We start from the raw sequence: 20900 nt of genomic DNA, 5'->3' as shown, positions 1-20900 counted from the left end.
TACTTTTACTTGTTCTTGAGTAAAACTTTCCCTAAAGTAATGAAGCTGTGTACTCTGTCCGCCTCTGAGTGGAACCGTATTTGTGGATTATTTAGGCTATTAGTGAACTTCATAACATAATCTCGAGTCGCCTGTGTTTAGATATGAATATGAAATAACGTGTAATTCCTGGTGTATCCTATAACCTTTGATATTAAAGCACAAGCTTACCTCTGAGGAGACTCTGGATCAAAGCAGGTCTTTGCGACATCTGTGATCTCGGGGTCACAGCAATCACCATCATCGTAATCATAGTGAATGCTGTTGCATTCTGGGTTGCAGACTCCATCCCTCCGCTTCCAGTTGTAGCAAGGCCCCATACGCAAGCAGTCTCCGCCATCATGCCCCGTGAGAGGATGGTCGCATTCGGGATCACATTGGCGGTTTCCCACATTTGCTATATGGCAATTGCTGAGGACGAAGCGCTGTTGGAGGGAAGAGTTATAGACACTGTGAATGCTGAGTTCAAATGTGATATTGTAAGGACGGAAGGCGTCCTCCAAAGCTTGGTGTTGGAGCTGGATCTGCGTCAGAGAGACTGTAGGGTCAGCGCCATCATCCCTACAGATGTTCACGATGCGGTAGCGTAGACGCTTCTCGGCTCGAAGTTGCCAATGCTGGTTATAACTGAGGGCGATGTCGGCATTGTCACACACAGTCACGCCGCATAGAGATGGGAGAAATGGAGACACAAGCTGTCTTTCTGGGATAGGAAGAGCCACAATGACTGGGTTGTGATGGTCTCTGTAGGGCTCCCATTGATTCTCAATCTTGGAGAAATCTGCCCACTGGGAGAGGAGGGGAGATTGTCTCTCCGCATGAGGTTGGTGCCCTTTAAAAAGGGCTTTGTGAGTGTGTGCATAACCCCATAGTGTGACGCCTCCCAAATGCCCGCGGAAACTGTGCTCATGATCAGACTGATCCCCGCCGAGAAGAAACATCCGACAGGCCTTGATGTAGGGGCTGTACAGGTCACCTGATTGTTCGCTGCTCTCGCCAATCTTGGCATTGTCTATGTATAGTGCCATCTTGTGGCCATCATAACTCGCCACCACATGAGTCCAGCTGTTGGGCTGGTAGCGCTGGTGTCCGAGGATTGTGGTGGATTTAAGAGCACGATCCGTCCGTAGGGAGAAGAAAAACCTGCCATCTTTTCTTCCTGTAGGGTCAGCCGCTCGAATACCGACAGACCAGCCTTTTTCGCTCAAGGGATACGAGCAGTTGTCAAACACGCCTAGAAGAAAAAAAGTCACAGAAATGTAGCTTCATCAGGGTAATTGTCATTTAATTATCTGAAGAGTTTAAGAGTTTTAGTCATTTCCATTAAACAAATCCACTGATATTCCCAGCTGCCTTTGGTACGGCGCAGTCACATCTGGCAGCCAGATGTTATCGTCGAAGGACAGAGAGAGGTCAGGAAACCCCTTCACCCCCCCAACAACACACACACACACACACATGTGAACACATACACACTCGGTTGCATTATTCCCTGCAAACGGGAGAAAGGGAGATGGCCAGCTTTAAACTAAGGTCCAAAGGGACGTGGACCACATGGACGTTTCATTCATTGTAAAATGCACCGCAAAGAATTCTCTTCTTACTTGGTAATGTTGTCTTGTTTCCAGTCTAAATATCTAACAATTCTTAAATCAAGATGCATTTACTACACAAGTAAAACGACATAAGATATCTGTTCTTGTTTTGTTGAAAATCAAATCTAAATGAAGTGAGTTTTTGCTTAAAACAGGCAAAATGATCTGCCAATGGGGTGAGAAGAAGAATCTTATTTCTGATTGAAATCTTGTTTCTTGTTTCCGTCCCAAACAGAAATAAGATTATTTTTCTCACCACACTGGCAGATCATTTTGCTTTTTTTAAGCAATGGTGCATGTTTTCCCAGAAAACAAGAAAACATATCTTATTTCATCTTACTTATCTAGTAAATGCATCTTGATTTAAGAATTTTTAGATATTTGGACTGGAAACAAGAAAAAAATAAGAAGAGCGTTTTTTGCAGCGTAATTGCGGGGCTCCTGCGTGTGACAACGTCTGCTAAAGAAGTCCTTTCCAGACTATTATCCACTTGGGAAGGTACCACATTTTCAAAGCCTAGGTTCTTATCTTACTGTTTTTATAGTGTCTGTCTCCCGCTAAATAAAGTAGTAGTACCTCAGACTGGCAGGGATTTCTACGTTTGGCTGGAGACGAAGTTTGCTAAAGAAATACTGTCTTTGTAATATGATTAATTATATGATACTTGTTTAAGAGAGACAGAGAAAAAGCGAACAGCATTACTTATTAGCGAAAGAAAAGTTAGCGCTGAAAAACCCACTTCCAGTAAAGCCTTTGAATTGGTGATTTTTCTTTAAAACTGGCTTTATAACAATAGATTCGTCCACTGATTGTTAAAAGAAAGCTGTTGACCTCAGAAGGAGCTGGAGCTGAACGTTCACATGATTTTAGTGATGACGAATATGTCAAGGTGAAATAGTACAATCTTAACAATAGCAAGATGGTAGAACCCTCATTTGTTTAAGAAGTTTGTGATATTTGACGTCATTGGGGAATACTGATTTTTATCCAAGTGGTGGATAATTTTAAAATGTAATATCTAAAGCTCTCTTTGAGGTCTGATAGATGAGTCAGTGTTAGAAACAGACGAATAATATTTGCACCCCATTTCTCCTAAAAGCATGTATTTTGGCATCCATGGTAGAGGAAAAGCCTTGTGCAGGTTACAAGCAGAGAACTCTGGGCTTTGTTCTCCTTAGTGGGAACTCGTCTCAGAAGCACTTCCAGATATAATCATTTCCACATTGACCCTCCTCAGCAGCCATAGGAAAATGCACATTTACCTGATTATGAAAGCTCCCTTGAGGGATCCGGCACCTTCTGTGATGTTCCACACCTTTATTTATTTACTTGTTTGTTTGTTTGTTTGTTTGTTTGTTTGTTTGTTTGTTTGTTTTTAATTTATTTATTTGTTTTTGTGTTTGTAATCATTATATGTGACCCTGGAGATCTCTACCATTCGTGCATCTCACCCGTGTTGCCCAATGGCAATAGCCAACAATACATTATAAGAGTCAAAATTATCAATTTTTCTTTTATGCCAAAAATCATTAGGATATTAAGATCATGCTCCATGAAGATATTTTGTAAATGTCCTACCGTAAATATATTTTAAATGTATTATTATTAGTAATATGCATTGCTAAGGACTTCATTTGGACAACTTTAAAGGAGATTTTCTCAATATTAAGATTTTTTTGCACCCTCAGATTCCAGATTTTCAAATAGTTGTATCTCCGCCAAACCATCCATCAATGGAAAGCTTATTTATTCAGAAAACCCTTATAACCCTGACCCTTATGATTGGTTTTGTGGTCCATGTGTGCATTGAAAGTCAACTCAGTTTAACTTTTCAGTTTGCTGCCCTAAGCCCAATGACAGGGGAAGGCAAAATAAGGTCAATTATAGAAATTAAATAATAATAATTTAAGTGATGGGATGCAATAACAAAAAGTAAATATAAATAAATAATATATTTTCCTTATTATATTATCCAAGAATGAATAACTAGGGACAGGCCATTATATTATTAGAAAATAATGCTCACCCGATAATGGTAATGTAGCGTCAATTATTCCACTTATACCATGGTTCACACCTAAAACATTCTTCATAATTGTATTTCAAGACATTTGTCAGGTTTTTTGTCCTTAAAATGCTTTTGGGTTTAAGACTATTTTTTTAGGCATCTCATCCCATGCCTCTGCTGTTATTTCTAAAATGTCATTTTAGAGATCCTAACGGAGGCTTGAGCCATATCATCCTGGAGAGAGAATAATAAAACCTAATTGTGTGACATTAGAAACATGGACATTAGTTGTTTTTATCCTATCGTTTGCTATATTTGTTTGTTTGGTCATTGTCTTTTGCTGTTGCCGGCTGTAAGGACCACTGAAATAACTGAAATCATTTGGCAAATTGATATGGACATGTAATGCGGTCAAAAATAATATAATTGCAAACATTAGAATGTTAATTAACCAATCATATTCAAACATTCAACAGCCCCATGGGATAAAAGAGAAATAAATTATATACTTAAATAGAAATATATATATATATATATATATATATATATATATATATATATATATATATATATATATATATATATATATATATATATATATATATATATATATATATTACAAAGCATTAACAGGCTATTTTTGTTTTGTTTTGCATATCATTTTTGCATGTGCAAAAAAACAACCCAACCGCTTGGTTATAGCAACCCATTCACTGGGCTAAAACAACCCAACTGCTGGATTAAAGCAACCCATTCATTGGGTTAAACCAACCCAACCGCTGGGTTATAGCAACCCATTCACTGGGTTAAAACAACCCAAACGCTGGGTTAAAGCAACCCATTCATTGGGTTAAAACAACCCAAACGCTGGGTTAAAGCAACCCATTCATTGGGTTAAAACAACCCAAACGCTGGGTTAAAGCAACCCATTCATTGTGTTAAAACAACCCAAACGCTGGGTTAAAGCAACCCATTCATTGGGTTAAAACAACCCAAACGCTGGGTTAAAGCAACCCATTCATTGGGTTAAAACAACCCAACCGCTGGATTAAAGCAACCCATTCATTGGGTTAAAACAACCCATTCACTGGGTTAAAACAACCCAGTGCTGGGCTAGAACAACCCATTCACTGGGCTAAAACAACCCATTCACTGGGCTAACACAAACAAACCACTGGGCTAAAGCAACCCATTCACTGGGCTAAAACAACCCATTCACTGGGTTAAAACAACCCAATGCTGGGCTAGAACAACCCATTCACTGGGTTAAAACAACCCATTCACTGAGTTTGTCCAGTTTCAACCCAACCTGGGTTGTTTTTAACCCAGCATTTTTTAGAGTGTACCTGTCAATGTGAGTGTGGTGTCCAGAACATTCTGCTTATGAATCAAATATTGTAAACACAATGTGCCATATGCATTATACAAGTGATTAAATCCAGCAGACAGGACACACTGAGCAGGTGGTGGCCACTTGTTCCTCTTACACTCCACCCTTAGCACTTCTCATCGTTTGCACCTCGTAAGCAGCTGATTTCCCCATTCTCCTTTCATCTGCCTGTCAGCTGATATCCTCAAACAAAGGCCTCTTAAATGAAACAACAACGTGTCAAAGCTGTGACACAACACAGATTCCACTGCACACCATTTGATGCACTTGATGAACTGAGTTTGGGGAATGAATCTGGCTTTTCATAATAATGTTGGTCTGCATGGCTGAATGCCTTACAGCAGTATTTATTCTGATTAGACACTTGCTAATTGTGAATTATGCATCCTTCAACTAATAACTACTGCTTTAAGTAATAGCCTAAGACAATTCCAATTTCTAGAAGACCAAGGGTAATTCCTGTTATCCAGTCACATTTTGGCGTTATTTATTTATTTATTTATTTATTTATTTATTTATTTATTTATTTATTTATTTATTTATTTGAGGGGGAGTGTGGGGGGGCATGTTTTTTTTAGCATTCTACCAAAATAGTCATGTTTAACTACTCTCACTGGGCTAAAACAACCCAAACGCTGGGCTAAAGCAAACCAACCGCTGAGTATAAACAACCCACCCGCTGGGCTAAAACAACTCCTTCACTGAGTCAAAACAACCCAAATGCTGGGCTAAAACAAACCACTCACTGAGTTAAAACAACCCATTCACTGGGCTAAAACAACCCAAACGCTGGGCTAAAGCAAACCAACCGCTTAGTATAAACAACCCACCCGCTGGGCTAAAACAACTCCTTCACTGAGTCAAAACAACCCAAATGCTGGGCTAAAACAAACCACTCACTGAGTTAAAACAACCCATTCACTGGGCTAAAACAACCCAAACGCTGGGCTAAAGCAAACCAACCGCTTAGTATAAACAACCCACCCGCTGGGCTAAAACAACTCATTCACTGAGTCAAAACAACCCAAATGCTGGGCTAAAACAAACCACTCACTGAGTTAAAACAACCCAAACTCGGGGCTAAAACAACCCATTTACTGAGTTAAAACAACCCAAAATGCAGGGATAAAAAACAGCTCTTCACTGGGTCAAAACGAACCATTCACTGAGTTAAAACAACCCTACTGCTGGGCTAAAACAACCCAATTACTGGGCTTAAACAACCCATTGACTGGGCTAAAACAACCCAACCACTGGGATAAAATAAACAATCACTGGGTTAAAACAACCGAACCACTGGGTTAAAACAACCCAAATGCTGCGCTAAAACAAACCAACTGCTGAGTTTAAAAAAAACAACCGCTGGGCTAAAGCAACCCATTAACTGAGTTAAAACAACCCACCCGCTGGGCTAAAACAACCCATTCACTGAGATAAAACAACCCAACCACTGGGTTAAAACAAGCCATTCACTGAGTTAAAACAACCCAACCACTGGGCTAAAACAAGCCATTCACTGAGTTAAAACAACCCAACCACTGGGCTAAAACAAGCCATTCACTGAGTTAAAACAACCCAACCACTGGGTTAAAACAACCCAAACGCTGGGCTAAAACAACCCAACCACTGGGTTAAAACAACCCAACCGCTGGGCTAAAACAACTCTTTCACTGGGTTAAACCAACTCAACCACTGGGCTAAAACAAACCATTCACAAAGAGAATGGGAAAGTGTGTCCAAACTTTTGACTGTAGTGTATATAGTTATAACAAAATAATGTAAATGTTAAACAATAATGAGCTTTTCTTGGATATAGAATATGTCCCTTATGCCATCATAGTACTTTTTTATTCTTGCAACAAAAGCAAAACAATTATTGATGAATACGATTTCTTGATTATTAAGAACGGGTGCTTCTTTTACAGAACTTTTAGAATTATGTCAAATATGTTTTTGTTGTTGTTGTTTTTATGGGACAAACATTCTCCACAGGATGGAACTTTAAGTTAAATTTTTTTGTACTTTTAAGTGGTCTCTTAATTTTGTTCCAGAGCTGTATATCAATAAAAAGTGTAAAATACAAAATAGCATTTTAAATGTATATTATATCTGTTTAAGTGATAAAGACCTAAACATTTAAATTATGAGGTTTTTATAATTTAATGGTTTATAGTTCTTGTGGACAGTTCAATAAGAAGATGTGTACAATACAAAATAGCATTTTTATGTATATTATATAGAAGACCTAAATATATAATTTAAGATATTTCTTATCAATATGTGACTTGTTTTAACGAAAAATATGAGAAAACCATAGAGACAGAAAAGTCACCAAAAAGCTGTTCAGTTTATAGTTCTTGCGGACGTTATTAGCCTACTTTGCACTGATTACATGATAACATTGAATGCATATATCAATAAATAATTATATTAAAATAGTATTTGTAATGTATGTTATACCTGTTTAAGTGATAAAGAAGACCTAAATATATAATTTAAGCCATTTCTTATAAATATGTGACTCATTTTATAGAAAGTATGAGCAAGTAAATCATTGAGAAAAGTCACTGTATAACAGGAACAGCTCCGCACCAAGAAGCTGCATCCCTCCTCCAACATGACTGACTCTGTATAATATGAAGTATGAATGCGCACCCACCTGCGATGATGGCGGGATTATTCTGCCCCCCTTCCGGCTTGACCCACAGCTCGATGGTGAAGCGGGCGCGAGGGAGCTCCACGCCAGAGGCCGGGCTCACCTTCATCTGCTCCGCCTGCCCGCTGAAGTACACCGCGGTCATCCAGTCCTCGGGCACATCTGGCACATCTGCAGCCCTCCGCAGCTCCACAGGCGCGCTCTGGAGCCCTTCCTGCTCCCCGGAAAACTCCTCGCTATCTTTAGAGTAGTCGACAAGGGTGTCCTTCGTATCTTTAATGGACTCTGTGAGGCTCCGTGCAACTCTTCTTAGTGAGCTATCACCCTGTTCTGTCTCTAAAGGTCCTTTTAAAATGGATTTAAGGGGTGATCCAGGAGCACTGGCCCTTTGTGATTGTCTGCCGTCTTTCTTCCATATAAAAATCTCGTTTTGTGCTTTATGTTTTCCCTTCTCATTACTATCGCGGTTTGTTAATTTAACCGCGTTATTCGAGCTGCATTCACCTGAACAAGTTTGTGTTTTTCTCAAGTGCAGGTCTGGCAAGCGAGCGTGCCTTCCAGTGACGGCCACTAGGGGGAAATGCTGCGCTGTGGAGCGCGCGATAGAGCCGCATTGCTCTCCGGCTAGTGTCCGGTCCGCGCTCCGTGCCACTGTCCGCTTATACCTCCCCATATGATCTGACTGCGCACATGTGTAAAACACTGCAAGAGTAACAGCCAGTAGTCTAAAAAACATCATCTTACTGAGATCAAAGCGTGGACATGTGTTTTATTCTTTTGAATTGCACTTTGGGAAGGGAGATCGGCTAATGCGCAATTCGTTTAAATTATTATGTGTGCCTTTTCAAAAAAAATGTTTACTGTTTGAGAAGAAATGGTCAGTGCAGTTGAGGTGGGTAGTCTGTTCCTCAGCTAATAACGAGTTTACTTTAAGTCTTTCCTCTTTCCTTTTTAGAGCTCCAAACATAACATCTCGTGTCATGGATCTCCTCCGCACGCGCTCCGACTGCGTAAAACTCATTCACTTATTGCTCATTTACGCGCGTAATAATGCATCCTCATTGTGGTCGAATTAAAGCGATACTATCGCGCTTGATCGCAGACTTACATCGCTTGCTGTATGTGCAGTGTAAGGTTGTTTGAAGAGATGTAACGCTGGAGAAAGGTTATGTGAGGTTGCCACCTTTCACCGGCGCGCAATGGGTCGCGTCCAAATGCTCGCGGTCACACTTCGTCCCTCGAATAAACCAGAAAAATATACTCTAACAGTGTTTCAGCTGTCAGGGAAGCTCCGTATAAAAAGATTTTATTTTCACAAAATATGGGTCAATATCCAAGCATGTGAAGGTACTTTGTCTTTTTTTTCCCCGTGCTGTTCCAAGTGGATCACCTTGAGCTCCTCCGGAGACTCCTCTGTCTATATTTCCAGGCTCAGTCCCGCTGCGTGCGCGCTCCACATCTCCACATCAGATCAAACTAACGCGCTAAACGTTTTATCTGTTTCCTGCAGCCTGACATCACAAACCCAGCCCCTAACCCAGCCATTAGGAAAGGAAACTTCACCCAGGTCCAACCCAACCCTCGCACGCATCAACTCTCACTTTCTCCCCCAGTGCCATTGACATCTCGCTGCTACACCTACTGCAGTAACGCACATCTGCCTGACATGTGGAGGGAGTGAGGGATGTGTAAACACCGGGAAAAATGGATGGACACATGACCAATTCCAAAACTCTCTCTTGTGGAGAAGTTAACAGGAGGGGGGGCGGGGGGTTGTCAGGTTGATCTCTCTCTCTCTCTCTCTCTCTCTCTCTCTCTCCTCTCTCTCTCTCTCTCTCTCTCTCTCTCTCTCTCTCTCTCTCTCTCTCTCTCTCTCTTCTTTCTCTCTCTTCATTGTAACAATTATTCAATTAAAATGTAAACTGAAAAAAATGCTCGTCTTACTTAGTATTTTTGTCATGTTTCCAGTCTAAATTTCTCAACAACAAAAAAAAAAGATTAAAAAAAAATCTTAAATCAAGATGCATTTATGCAGATAAGTAAAATTACATAAGATATGGGGGGGGGGGGGGTTAGTTTCTGTTTAAAGAAGCTAAATGATCTGTCAGTGGCTCAGATCATTTTGCTTTATAAAGTAAAACCTAATTTAGATTTTATTTTCAAGAAAAAATTAATACAAATCTTATGTCATTTTACTTATATAGTAAATGCAACTTGATTTAAGAATTTTTAGACATTTAGACTTGAAACAAGACAAAAATACTAAGTAAGAGGAGCATTTTTTTTTTTTTTTTTTTGCAGTGAATGGCAGCACTTTATTTACCAGTGTGCTTACCATAGTAATAACATTAAAGGATGCTAACACTCAACCAAACCCTAACCCTATAGTAAGGACTTGCCATTAATATTACTCAGTTCTTAAATATAGCTATATTTACACAGTAACAATGACATGCACTTTAAAATAAAGTACAACAAGTAATAACACTCTTATGTGGTACTTCACTATTAGCTAATCCGTAACTACTATTTTTTTAGGACTACTAAGAACTACTATATACAATTTCATAATTATAATGAATAATCCATAATGTATAATACATTCTTAAGTGAAGTGAAGGTAATGTAAACCCACATTTACTGACTCAAGTATTACTGCATCCTTTAGAAGGAACTACTAATGTTTGTATCAGTATTATAATGTGAATATCATAACTCTGTAGTAATTACTGAAGTCATTGTACACTCAAAAAAATGGTGCTATATGGCACTAAAAGTGGGTCTTGGGTTGTAATCATAGGGGGACCACTTTTAGTGCTGTACCACCATATCTTTAAAGGTGTTCTACAGCACCATTGTCAAATTATGCTATGTAGAACCATAATAGGTGCTATTTCAAATTTTCGTTTCTTCATCAAAAATAGTGCTAAACAGCACTGACTCGTAAAGAACCTTTAATGGGCTTAAAGGGTTATTTGTACGGCAGTCGTTCTATATAGCACATTAACCACGACAAAGAACCGCTAAAGAACCGCCGAAGAACTATACAGGGGGTTAACAGGTTCTGTATTACTCCTTTTCCACCAGAAAAAAAAAGATTACGTAAGGCACTGGGGGCAGGGTCAACAAGATGAACACAAACGTGAGATCCGCCATTTTTTTTAATAGCAGCTAATGGAGCTAATAGTTGCTGCTCGTTTGTAATCACCGTCTATACAGATTACTGCGAACTGCATGAATGCGTTGGATTCGCTGTGTTTTGATGCCAATGATTTGCGATGTTGTAAAGCCATGTGAATCAATAGTAACGCAACATTCGCCATTGTTGATGGAAGGCTTGTTTGATATGCATCAGCGCTGTGCAGCCCGATTGCTGTATGACATCAAAGTAACAGCAAAAGCAAACGACTCCTTATGCTTTTGAATCGCGGCTAGAAGCGCGGATGAAAAATATGTGCAATATTTCTGTGGCGAGGTGGAGGAGTGAGCGAGACCGGGGCATGATGGCGAATGAACGTCACCTGCGAGCCAAACGGTCTCGAGTCCTCTCATGAGGGAGCTCGGAGGCATATAAGGACGCACAACATCCATAAAGGACGAGATCACCAGACCTGGATTTGACGTTGAGTTGTGTGTTTTATTATGTGTGTGCGTGGCAGTTGTCCGTGAGGGGCTGCCCGTGTTACTTTTGTTTTGTTTGGTTAAGTCTTTTAAATGTTCGCCGGTTCTCGAAAAACGATCAAAACGATCCAGTTAAACCAACAATGAACTGGCAATAGCACTGGCTCTGAACTAGCACCCAGCTAATTCTAGTGAAAAAGGGGTATATATGGTAAAGGTGCTATAAAGCACATCTGTCATCGCAAAGAACCGCTGAAGAACCTCTGAAGAACCACTGAAGAAGAATCACTGAAGAAGAACCACTGAATAACCACTTGAGGAACTGCTGAAAAACCACTGAAGAAGAACCGCTGAAAGAACCACTGAAGAAGAACCACTGAATAACCACTTGAGGAACTGCTGAAAAAGCACTGAATAAGTGCTGAAGAAGAACCACTGAAGAAGCGCTGAAGAACCACTGAAGAAGTGCTGAAAAACCACTGAAGAAGCGCTGAAGAAGCGCTGAAGAACCACTGAAGAACCGCTAAAGAACCACTGAAGAACCGCTGAAGTACCGCTGAAGAACCACTGAAGAACCACTGAAGAACCACTGAAGAAGCACTGAAGAACCACTGAAGAAACGCTGAAGAACCGCTGAAGAACCACTGAAGAACCACTGAAGAACCACTGAAGAACCGCTGAAGAACCACTGAAGAAGCGCTGAAGAACCACTGAAGAAGCGCTGAAGAACCACTGAAGAAGTGCTGAAGAACCGCTGAAGAACCACTGAAGAACCGCTGAAGAACCACTGAAGAACCACTGAAGAACCGCTGAAGAACCACTGAAGAAGCGCTGAAGAACCACTGAAGAAGCGCTGAAGAACCCCTGGAGAACTGCTGAAGAACCGCTGAAGAACCACTGAAGAACCACTGAATAACCGCTGAAGAAGCGCTGAAGAACCCCTGGAGAACTGCTGAAGAACCGCTGAAGAACCACTGGAGAACTGCAGAAGAACCGCTGAAGAACCACTGGAGAACTGCTGAAGAACCGCTGAAGAACCACTGGAGAACTGCTGAAGAACCATGCAACTGCATGGTGATACTCAAGAGCGTGTCTAATGATATAATGATGAATGCATCTCTACTACAGTAAAGCGTGGAGGACGAGTGTCAGTGTGTGTTAAGCTGCTGGTGTTCACTGTGAAAAGTCATTAATGCTTTGGAGAACAGATGAATATTGAAGTCAATTAAACTCAAACCAACTGGAAGACATTTTTCAACTCATGATCAGTTTGAAGCCATTGAGTGAAACAAACTGACTCTTCTTCCTGTAAAAACCCATCCGTGAGTTGGAAAAGTCTATTGCTAAGCTACTTTATCTGCAGTATTTGTGCAAATCGGCAACACTTTATTTCAACCTGTCCTCCAAAAAAATGCGACTCTATAGGTCGTTTTTCAAGCACCTTATTATGATTTACGTTTTAAAGTCATGCGCCCTCTAGCTGGCGTAAAAATAATGACAGTGTCGTGTTACGTATGACTGTCGTTACCAATCAAAATGTGTGTTCATTTTAATGCAATGTGTGGACTTTTTACCACCATTTGTCATATTTCCATTTAGCAAACATATTGTTTTTAATTTACAACTACACACACCCCACCCCTAAACCTACCCCATGATTTATAGTCACACACACTTTATGAGCACGTGTGTTCCCTGGGATCGATCTCACGATCGCATGATCACATGTTGTTGTGTAGTGCAATGCTTTACCAACTGAGCTATGCAAAACCTGAAATATTACGCAGATAAAAGGGAAAAAAAGCTCCTATGGGTCGTATTTCATGAGTTAAAATATTGTCGATAGGGGCGCAACTTTAGTAAACGCTCCTATGGGTCGTATTTAATGAGTTAAAATATTGTCGATAGGGGCACAACTTTAGTAAACGCTCCTATGGGTCGTATTTCATGAGTTAAAATATTGTCAATAGGGGCACAACTTTAGTAAACGCTCCTATGGGTCGTATTTCATGAGTTAAAATATTGTCGATAGGGGCACAACTTTAGTAAACGCTCCTATGGGTCGTATTTCAAGAGTTAAAATATTGTCGATGAAGGCACAACTTTAGTAAACGCTCCTATGGGTCGTATTTCATGAGTTAAAATATTGTCGATAGGGGCGCAACTTTAGTAAACGCTCCTATGGGTCGTATTTCATGAGTTAAAATATTGTCGATAGGGGCGCAACTTTAGTAAACGCTCCTATGGGTCGTATTTCATGAGTTAAAATATTGTCGATAGGGGCGCAACTTTAGTAAACGCTCCTATGGGTCGTATTTCATGAGTTAAAATATTGTCGATGAAGGCACAACTTTAGTAAACGCTCCTATGGGTCGTATTTAATGAGTTAAAATATTGTCGATAGGGGCGCAACTTTAGTAAACGCTCCTATGGGTCGTATTTCATGAGTTAAAATATTGTCGATAGGGGCGCAACTTTGGTAAACGCTCCTATGGGTCGTATTTCATGAGTTAAAATATTGTCGATAGGGGCTCAACTTTAGTAAACGCTCCTATGGGTCGTATTTCATGAGTTAAAATATTGTCGATGAAGGCACAACTTTAGTAAATGCTCCTATGGGTCGTATTTAATGAGTTAAAATATTGTCGATAGGGGCGCAACTTTAGTAAACGCTCCTATTAGTCGTATTTCAAGAGTTAAAATATTGTCGATAGGGGCGCAACTTTAGTAAACACTACTATGGGTCGTATTTAATGAGTTAAAATATTGTCGATAGGGGCGCAACTTTAGTAAACGCTCCTATGGGTCGTATTTAATGAGTTAAAATATTGTCGATAGGGGCGCAACTTTACTAAACGCTCCTATGGGTCGTATTTCATGAGTTAAAATATTGTCGATAGGGGCGCAACTTTAGTAAACGCTCCTATGGGTCGTATTTCATGAGTTAAAATATTGTCGATAGGGGCACAACTTCAGTAAACGCTCCTATGGGTCGTATTTCATGAGTTAAAATATTGTCGATAGGGGCGCAACTTTACTAAACGCTCCTATGGGTCGTATTTCATGAGTTAAACTATTGTCGATTGGGGCACAACTTTAGTAAACGCTCCTATGGGTCGTATTTCATGAGTTAAACTATTGTCGATTGGGGCACAACTTTAGTAAACGCTCCTATGGGTTGTATTTCATGAGTTAAAATATTGTCGATAGGAGCACAACTTTAGTAAACGCTCCTATGGGTCGTATTTCATGAGTTAAAATATTGTCGATAGGGGCACAACTTTAGTAAACGCTCCTATGGGTCGTATTTCATGAGTTAAAATATTGTCGATTGGGGCACAACTTTAGTAAACGCTCCTATGGGTCGTATTTAATGAGTTAAAATATTGTCGATTGGGGCACAACTTTAGTAAACGCTCCTATGGGTTGTATTTAATTAATTAAAATATTGTCGATAGGAGCACAACTTTAGTAAACGCTCCTATGGGTCGTATTTCATGAGTTAAAATATTGTCGATAGGAGCACAACTTTAGTAAACGCTCCTATGGTTCGTATTTCATGAGTTAAACTATTGTCGATTGGGGCACAACTTTAGTAAACGCTCCTATGGGTCGTATTTCATGAGTTAAACTATTGTCGATTGGGGCACAACTTTAGTAAACGCTCCTATGGGTTGTATTTCATGAGTTAAAATATTGTCGATAGGAGCACAACTTTAGTAAACGCTCCTATGGGTCGTATTTCATGAGTTAAAATATTGTCGATAGGGGCACAACTTTAGTAAACGCTCCTATGGGTCGTATTTCATGAGTTAAAATATTGTCGATTGGGGCACAACTTTAGTAAACGCTCCTATGGGTCGTATTTAATGAGTTAAAATATTGTCGATTGGGGCACAACTTTAGTAAACGCTCCTATGGGTTGTATTTAATTAATTAAAATATTGTCGATAGGAGCACAACTTTAGTAAACGCTCCTATGGGTCGTATTTCATGAGTTAAAATATTGTCGATTGGGGCACAACTTTAGTAAACGCTCCTATGGGTTGTATTTAATGAGTTAAAATATTGTCGATTGGGGCACAACTTTAGTAAACGCTCCTATGGGTTGTATTTAATTAATTAAAATATTGTCGATAGGAGCACAACTTTAGTAAACGCTCCTATGGGTCGTATTTAATGAGTTAAAATATTGTCGATAGGAGCACAACTTTAGTAAACGCTCCTATGGGTCGTATTTAATGAGTTAAAATATTGTCGATAGGAGCACAACTTTAGTAAACGCTCCTATGGGTCGTATTTCATGAGTTAAAATATTGTCGATAGGAGCACAACTTTAGTAAACGCTCCAATGGGTCGTATTTCATGAGTTAAAATATTGTCGATAGGGGCACAACTTTAGTAAACGCTCCTATGGGTCGTATTTCATGAGTTAAAATATTGTCGATAGGGGCACAACTTTAGTAAACGCTCCTATGGGTCGTATTTCATGAGTTAAAATATTGTCGATAGGAGCACAACTTTAGTAAACGCTCCTATGGGTCGTATTTCATGAGTTAAAATATTGTCGATAGGGGCGCAACTTTAGTAAACGCTCCTATGGGTCGTATTTTAAGAGTTAAAATATTGTCGATAGGGGCGCAACTTTAGTAAACGCTCCTATGGGTTGTATTTCATGAGTTAAAATATTGTCGATAGGGGCGCAACTTTAGTAAACGCTCCTATGGGTCGTATTTCATGAGTTAAAATATTGTCGATAGGAGCACAACTTTAGTAAACGCTCCTATGGGTCGTATTTCATGAGTTAAAATATTGTCGATAGGGGCGCAACTTTAGTAAACGCTCCTATGGGTCGTATTTCAAGAGTTAAAATATTGTCGATAGGGGCACAACTTTAGTAAACGCTCCTATGGGTCGTATTTCATGAGTTAAAATATTGTCGACAGGAGCACAACTTTAGTAAACGCTCCTATGGGTCGTATTTCATGAGTTAAAATATTGTCGATTGGGGCATAACTTTAGTAAACGCTCCTATGGGTCATATTTCATGAGTTAAAATATTGTCGATAGGAGCACAACTTTAGTAAACACTCCTATGGGTCGTATTTCATGAGTTAAAATATTGTCGACAGGAGCACAACTTTAGTAAACGCTCCTATGGGTCGTATTTCATGAGTTAAAATATTGTCGATTGGGGCATAACTTTAGTAAACGCTCCTATGGGTCATATTTCATGAGTTAAAATATTGTCGATAGGAGCACAACTTTAGTAAACACTCCTATGGGTCGTATTTCATGAGTTAAAATATTGTCGATAGGAGCACAACTTTAGTAAACGCTCCTATGGGTCGTATTTAATGAGTTAATATATTGTCGATTGGGGCACAACTTTAGTAAACGCTCCTATGGGTCGTATTTCATGAGTTAAAATATTGTCGATAGGAGCACAACTTTAGTAAACGCTCCTATGGGTCGTATTTAATGAGTTAATATATTGTCGATTGGGGCACAACTTTAGTAAACGCTCCTATGGGTCGTATTTCATGAGTTAATATATTGTCGATTGGGGCACAACTTTAGTAAACGCTCCTATGGGTCGTATTTAATGAGTTAATATATTGTCGATTGGGGCACAACTTTAGTAAACGCTCCTATGGGTCGTATTTAATGAGTTAATATATTGTCGATAGGAGCACAACTTTAGTAAACGCTCCTATGGGTCGTATTTAATGAGTTAATATATTGTCGATTGGGGCACAACTTTAGTAAACGCTCCTATGGGTCGTATTTCAAGGACGTGACAAATGACCCATATAGGCGTATTGGTTGGAGGACATGTTGCTTTATTTTAAGGTTCAGTTATTAACTATTAACTAGTTGCTTATTAGCATGCATATTACTACACTATAAAAATACGTACAATTTTCTTGTGGAATGTTTAATAATTAACATTTGTGAGGAATTCTCCATTTACACAAATCAGACTCTAGATCATAATGATCAGCTGTGATTTTTAATTTTGCATAACTGCGATCAGCTCTTTCTCAGTACCAATGGAATACAAGGGATATATTTGTATTTCAATGCACAATATAAACAGCGGCTCACTTTGACTTTAGCCTATAAGGTTAGGTTTAGAACATAACTGGCTTATGTTAAATTTAATTAACATTGTTTATTTCAGTAAACGTACTTTTTTACGTAAGGTTAATTCAAAGCAATTTAGTTGAATCAGGTTAACATTCTTAATTTTGTCCAGAAATTTTTTATTAAATTATTCTAAATACAAAATCATAACAAGAAATCCAGTTTAATTGCAAAATTACAAATGTTATCTAACTAGAAAATCTTTTACACAATCTTATTGGCTGGCCAGAAGATGGTTTTGTTACAACCATGGCATGCCTTTTTTAATTATTAAAACAGCTTTAATTATTATTAGCAGGTCCTCACCCTAATCATATGCTCTGCACTTCACCACAAAAAAACCTAACACACATAACACACACGTTTAAATATCAACAGAACATTAAACATTAAAAAGTCTCTCCATTTTCTCATCTTGTTAAAAGTGCATAAAATAGCACTTTATTTAAACATTTACACTCTGAATTCAGCCCCTTTGCAAAGCATGATGGGAAGTGAATGTCCTGTTACTTGATTGAATCATGTTATTTGAAAATAAAAACATCAAGTTATGCCAAAGAATAACGCTTTTAGGTCAATTTTACATGAAGCAATCACATTTGAACCAGAAACCTGATATAATGGTGTTGAATCGAGAGGAATTGCTTAAATAAAGTGAACAGCAATCATTTTTTGAGTGTTGTTCAGAATCATGAAGTGTCATTGTATAAACACGTTGGATACTTGCATTGTTCTTTCCAAAAAAATACTCACACTTTCAGCTGAGAGATGTCAAACTGGGTATTTTTACGGTTTTGCACGGTGAATAATAGCCGGCATTCAGCACTGCACTGCAAAAAAATGCTTTTTTTTACATATTTTTGTCTTATTTCCAGTCACAATTCTAACAATTCTTACATTAGGAAATATTTACTAGACAAGGAAAAAGTATTGTCTTGTTTTGGGGAAAAATAACTCAAAATTAAGATTAAATAATCTGCCAGTGGGGTAAAACAAATAATCTTGTTTTAAGAATTTTTAGAGACAAAAATACTAAGTAAGAAAATCAGGTAACACTTTTTCACTATTAACTCTGACTTTTGCCTCAATAATCTCCTAATTTACTGCTTATTAATAGTTAGTAAGGTAGTTTTTGTAGTGTTTAAGTTTAGGTATTGGGTCGGATTAAGGGATGTAGAATAAGCTCATGCAGAATAAGGCATTAATATGAGCTTTATAAGTGCTAATAAACAGACAATATCCTAGTAATATGCAGGATCATAAGCAACTAGTTAATAGTTAATAACTGAACCCTAAAATAAAGTGTAACCGAAATCATTTATTTTTTGCAGGTGCATGGAGTGATGTGATCTGGGATCGCACGACAATTCCGCAATCACTTCTTACAACGCAACGGTCAAAAAGTTAGACATGCTGCTGTTTAATTTCCGAAATGTTGCAGTTTTTGCCAGGCTCAATTTGCAAACGGCCCCGATTTGGGGTAACCGGCAGTTACGGTTGGGGCCCCTTCAGGGGTAGAAAGGGCCCTGACAGTGGGAGGTAAGAATTCCAACCAGCCCAAAGATCGGCCTGCAAAACATTCAGCTTTTTTGTATCAAAGTGCTTTGAGACACAGCTGCAACTGTGTAAAAAAAAAGTGAATGGTCTCTCCCAGGCCTCACCCCCCACTGCAAAGGACCTCTAAGAGATTATCCTTTAGTTGAGGCGGCCCTACACTGCAAAAAATGCCCTTCTTGTTTAGTATTTTTATATTTAGTGTTCTTAAATCAAGATGCGTTTACTATATAAGTGAGTTTTTGCTTAAAACAGGCAAAATGATCTGCCAATGGGGTGAGAAAAATACCGACCATAAGACAAAAGAACTAAAGCTGTAGGAGCAATAGCCTTATGGGCAGTGCTGTGTCATGTGCCATCGCTATCCTGTGCATTGGAAAATTTGTGTTCGTGTCTCAGCTCAATGTTCAGTCTTATTTGTTTATTAATGACGTCATCAGCGACTCGTCGACATCGACTCAACTTTCATCACATAAATGTCGACTTAAAAAAATCGGAAGTCGTTCAACCCCTAGTACACAACCATCCTATAATGATAAAAATCCATCAAGTGTTTTTTGTTTTTAAACTCCTTATATATTTTCTCCTGTCTCAAAATGAGCAATTAGAGCGTGTGACGTCACATGGTCGGACACCCCTCCCACCATAGATGTAATATACGTAGAGTATATTATATGTGTGTGTGTGTGTGTGTGTGTGTGTGTGTGTGTGTGTGTGTGTGTGTGTGTGTGTGTGTGTGTGTGTGTGTGAGAGAGAGAGAGAGAGAGAGAGAAATACATTCAAATGAATCAAACTTGTTTCTTTATTCAAATGTAAAATTCATTCATTTATATATTTATTAATATGTCATAGTCTACATAGTCTGTCTTAGTTAAAGCTCGTAATACAAAGTCTTTCTACATGAAAGCTGAATTGTTCAATGTGTGACAGCGTCCTGTATCATAACTCTGCAGTTTGTAACAAACCAAGCCGTCTGAAAACTCGGGGAGTTATGATCATTGTAGTTGAGAATACATCTTCCTCAGTAGAAATAAATGCGGGGGGCGGGGGGCGGCGCATTGGGGACCCATCCAAGATGGCGTCGCGCTGATACGTCCGCTCCAATAGGCAGCGTCAGTCTATGAGGCGTCTACGTATATTATGTCTATGCCTCCCACGGCTGTTGATTGTGTCATGACAAATCCTGTCCGCCTGTGAAATCGTGTCCGCTGGTAGCGGTTTTACATGCCTGATCAAAAGCTGTTATACATGGTTCTGGACAAGCAATTGTTTAAAAATAAACTATGAATTCATTGCCATACTACGTACACACACACACACACACACAAAACGTTTATTTGAAATATGTAATTGATTGCTATAATAGGAGCAAAACATGTTCTGAGTTATTTTGACTGATAAACTACAAAATCATGACATAGTAATGTACCTATAATGTAAATAATAAAGAATAAAGAAAACACCAATATACAGAACAGGTGCACAAAATAAATAGATTATATACGAGATATGCTTGTATATACTTATATAAGCACTTATAGCTTCAGTTATATAATAATAATAATAATAATAATAGATTTTATTTATAATGCACTTTTCATTCCGAAGAATCTCAAAGTGCAACAAAGGGGGGGGGGGGGAATAACAACAAAAAATGAATAACAAGTAAAAATATAGAATACTACAAACAATCAACCAACACAGAAAACAGAACAGAAACAGAGCTGATGGTGAACAGAAACAGAGCTGATGGTGAACAGAAACAGAGCTGATGGTGAACAGAAAACAGCTGATGGTGGAAGTCTCTGTTAGCTCCGCAGCACACTGTGGTCCACTCCATGTTTCAGATTTCTCCCAGCGGCAGTGTCCCGATGACATCGCCGAGGCAC

At 39.0% G+C, this 20900-nt stretch overlaps 1 protein-coding gene across 1 annotated transcript in view; it reads right to left on the bottom strand.

Moving 5' to 3' along the window:
• Positions 1-8428, bottom strand: part of pappa2 (pappalysin 2) — a 139704-nt gene extending 131276 nt beyond the window's left edge. The window contains exons 1-2 of the mRNA XM_067453476.1: positions 7693-8428; positions 211-1273 (exon numbers count right to left, since the gene is read on the bottom strand). Coding sequence (XP_067309577.1) covers positions 211-1273; positions 7693-8428 — 1799 coding nt within the window. The remainder of the gene's footprint in view (positions 1-210; positions 1274-7692) is intronic.
• Between the last annotated feature and the right edge of the window lie 12472 nt (positions 8429-20900).

The sequence above is a fragment of the Pseudorasbora parva genome, chromosome 9 (genome assembly GCF_024679245.1).
Source record: "Pseudorasbora parva isolate DD20220531a chromosome 9, ASM2467924v1, whole genome shotgun sequence".
Lineage (NCBI taxonomy): Eukaryota > Metazoa > Chordata > Actinopteri > Cypriniformes > Gobionidae > Pseudorasbora > Pseudorasbora parva.
The sequence above is the reverse complement of the archived record's forward strand: the minus strand, read 5'-3'. Positions and strand labels throughout refer to the sequence as shown.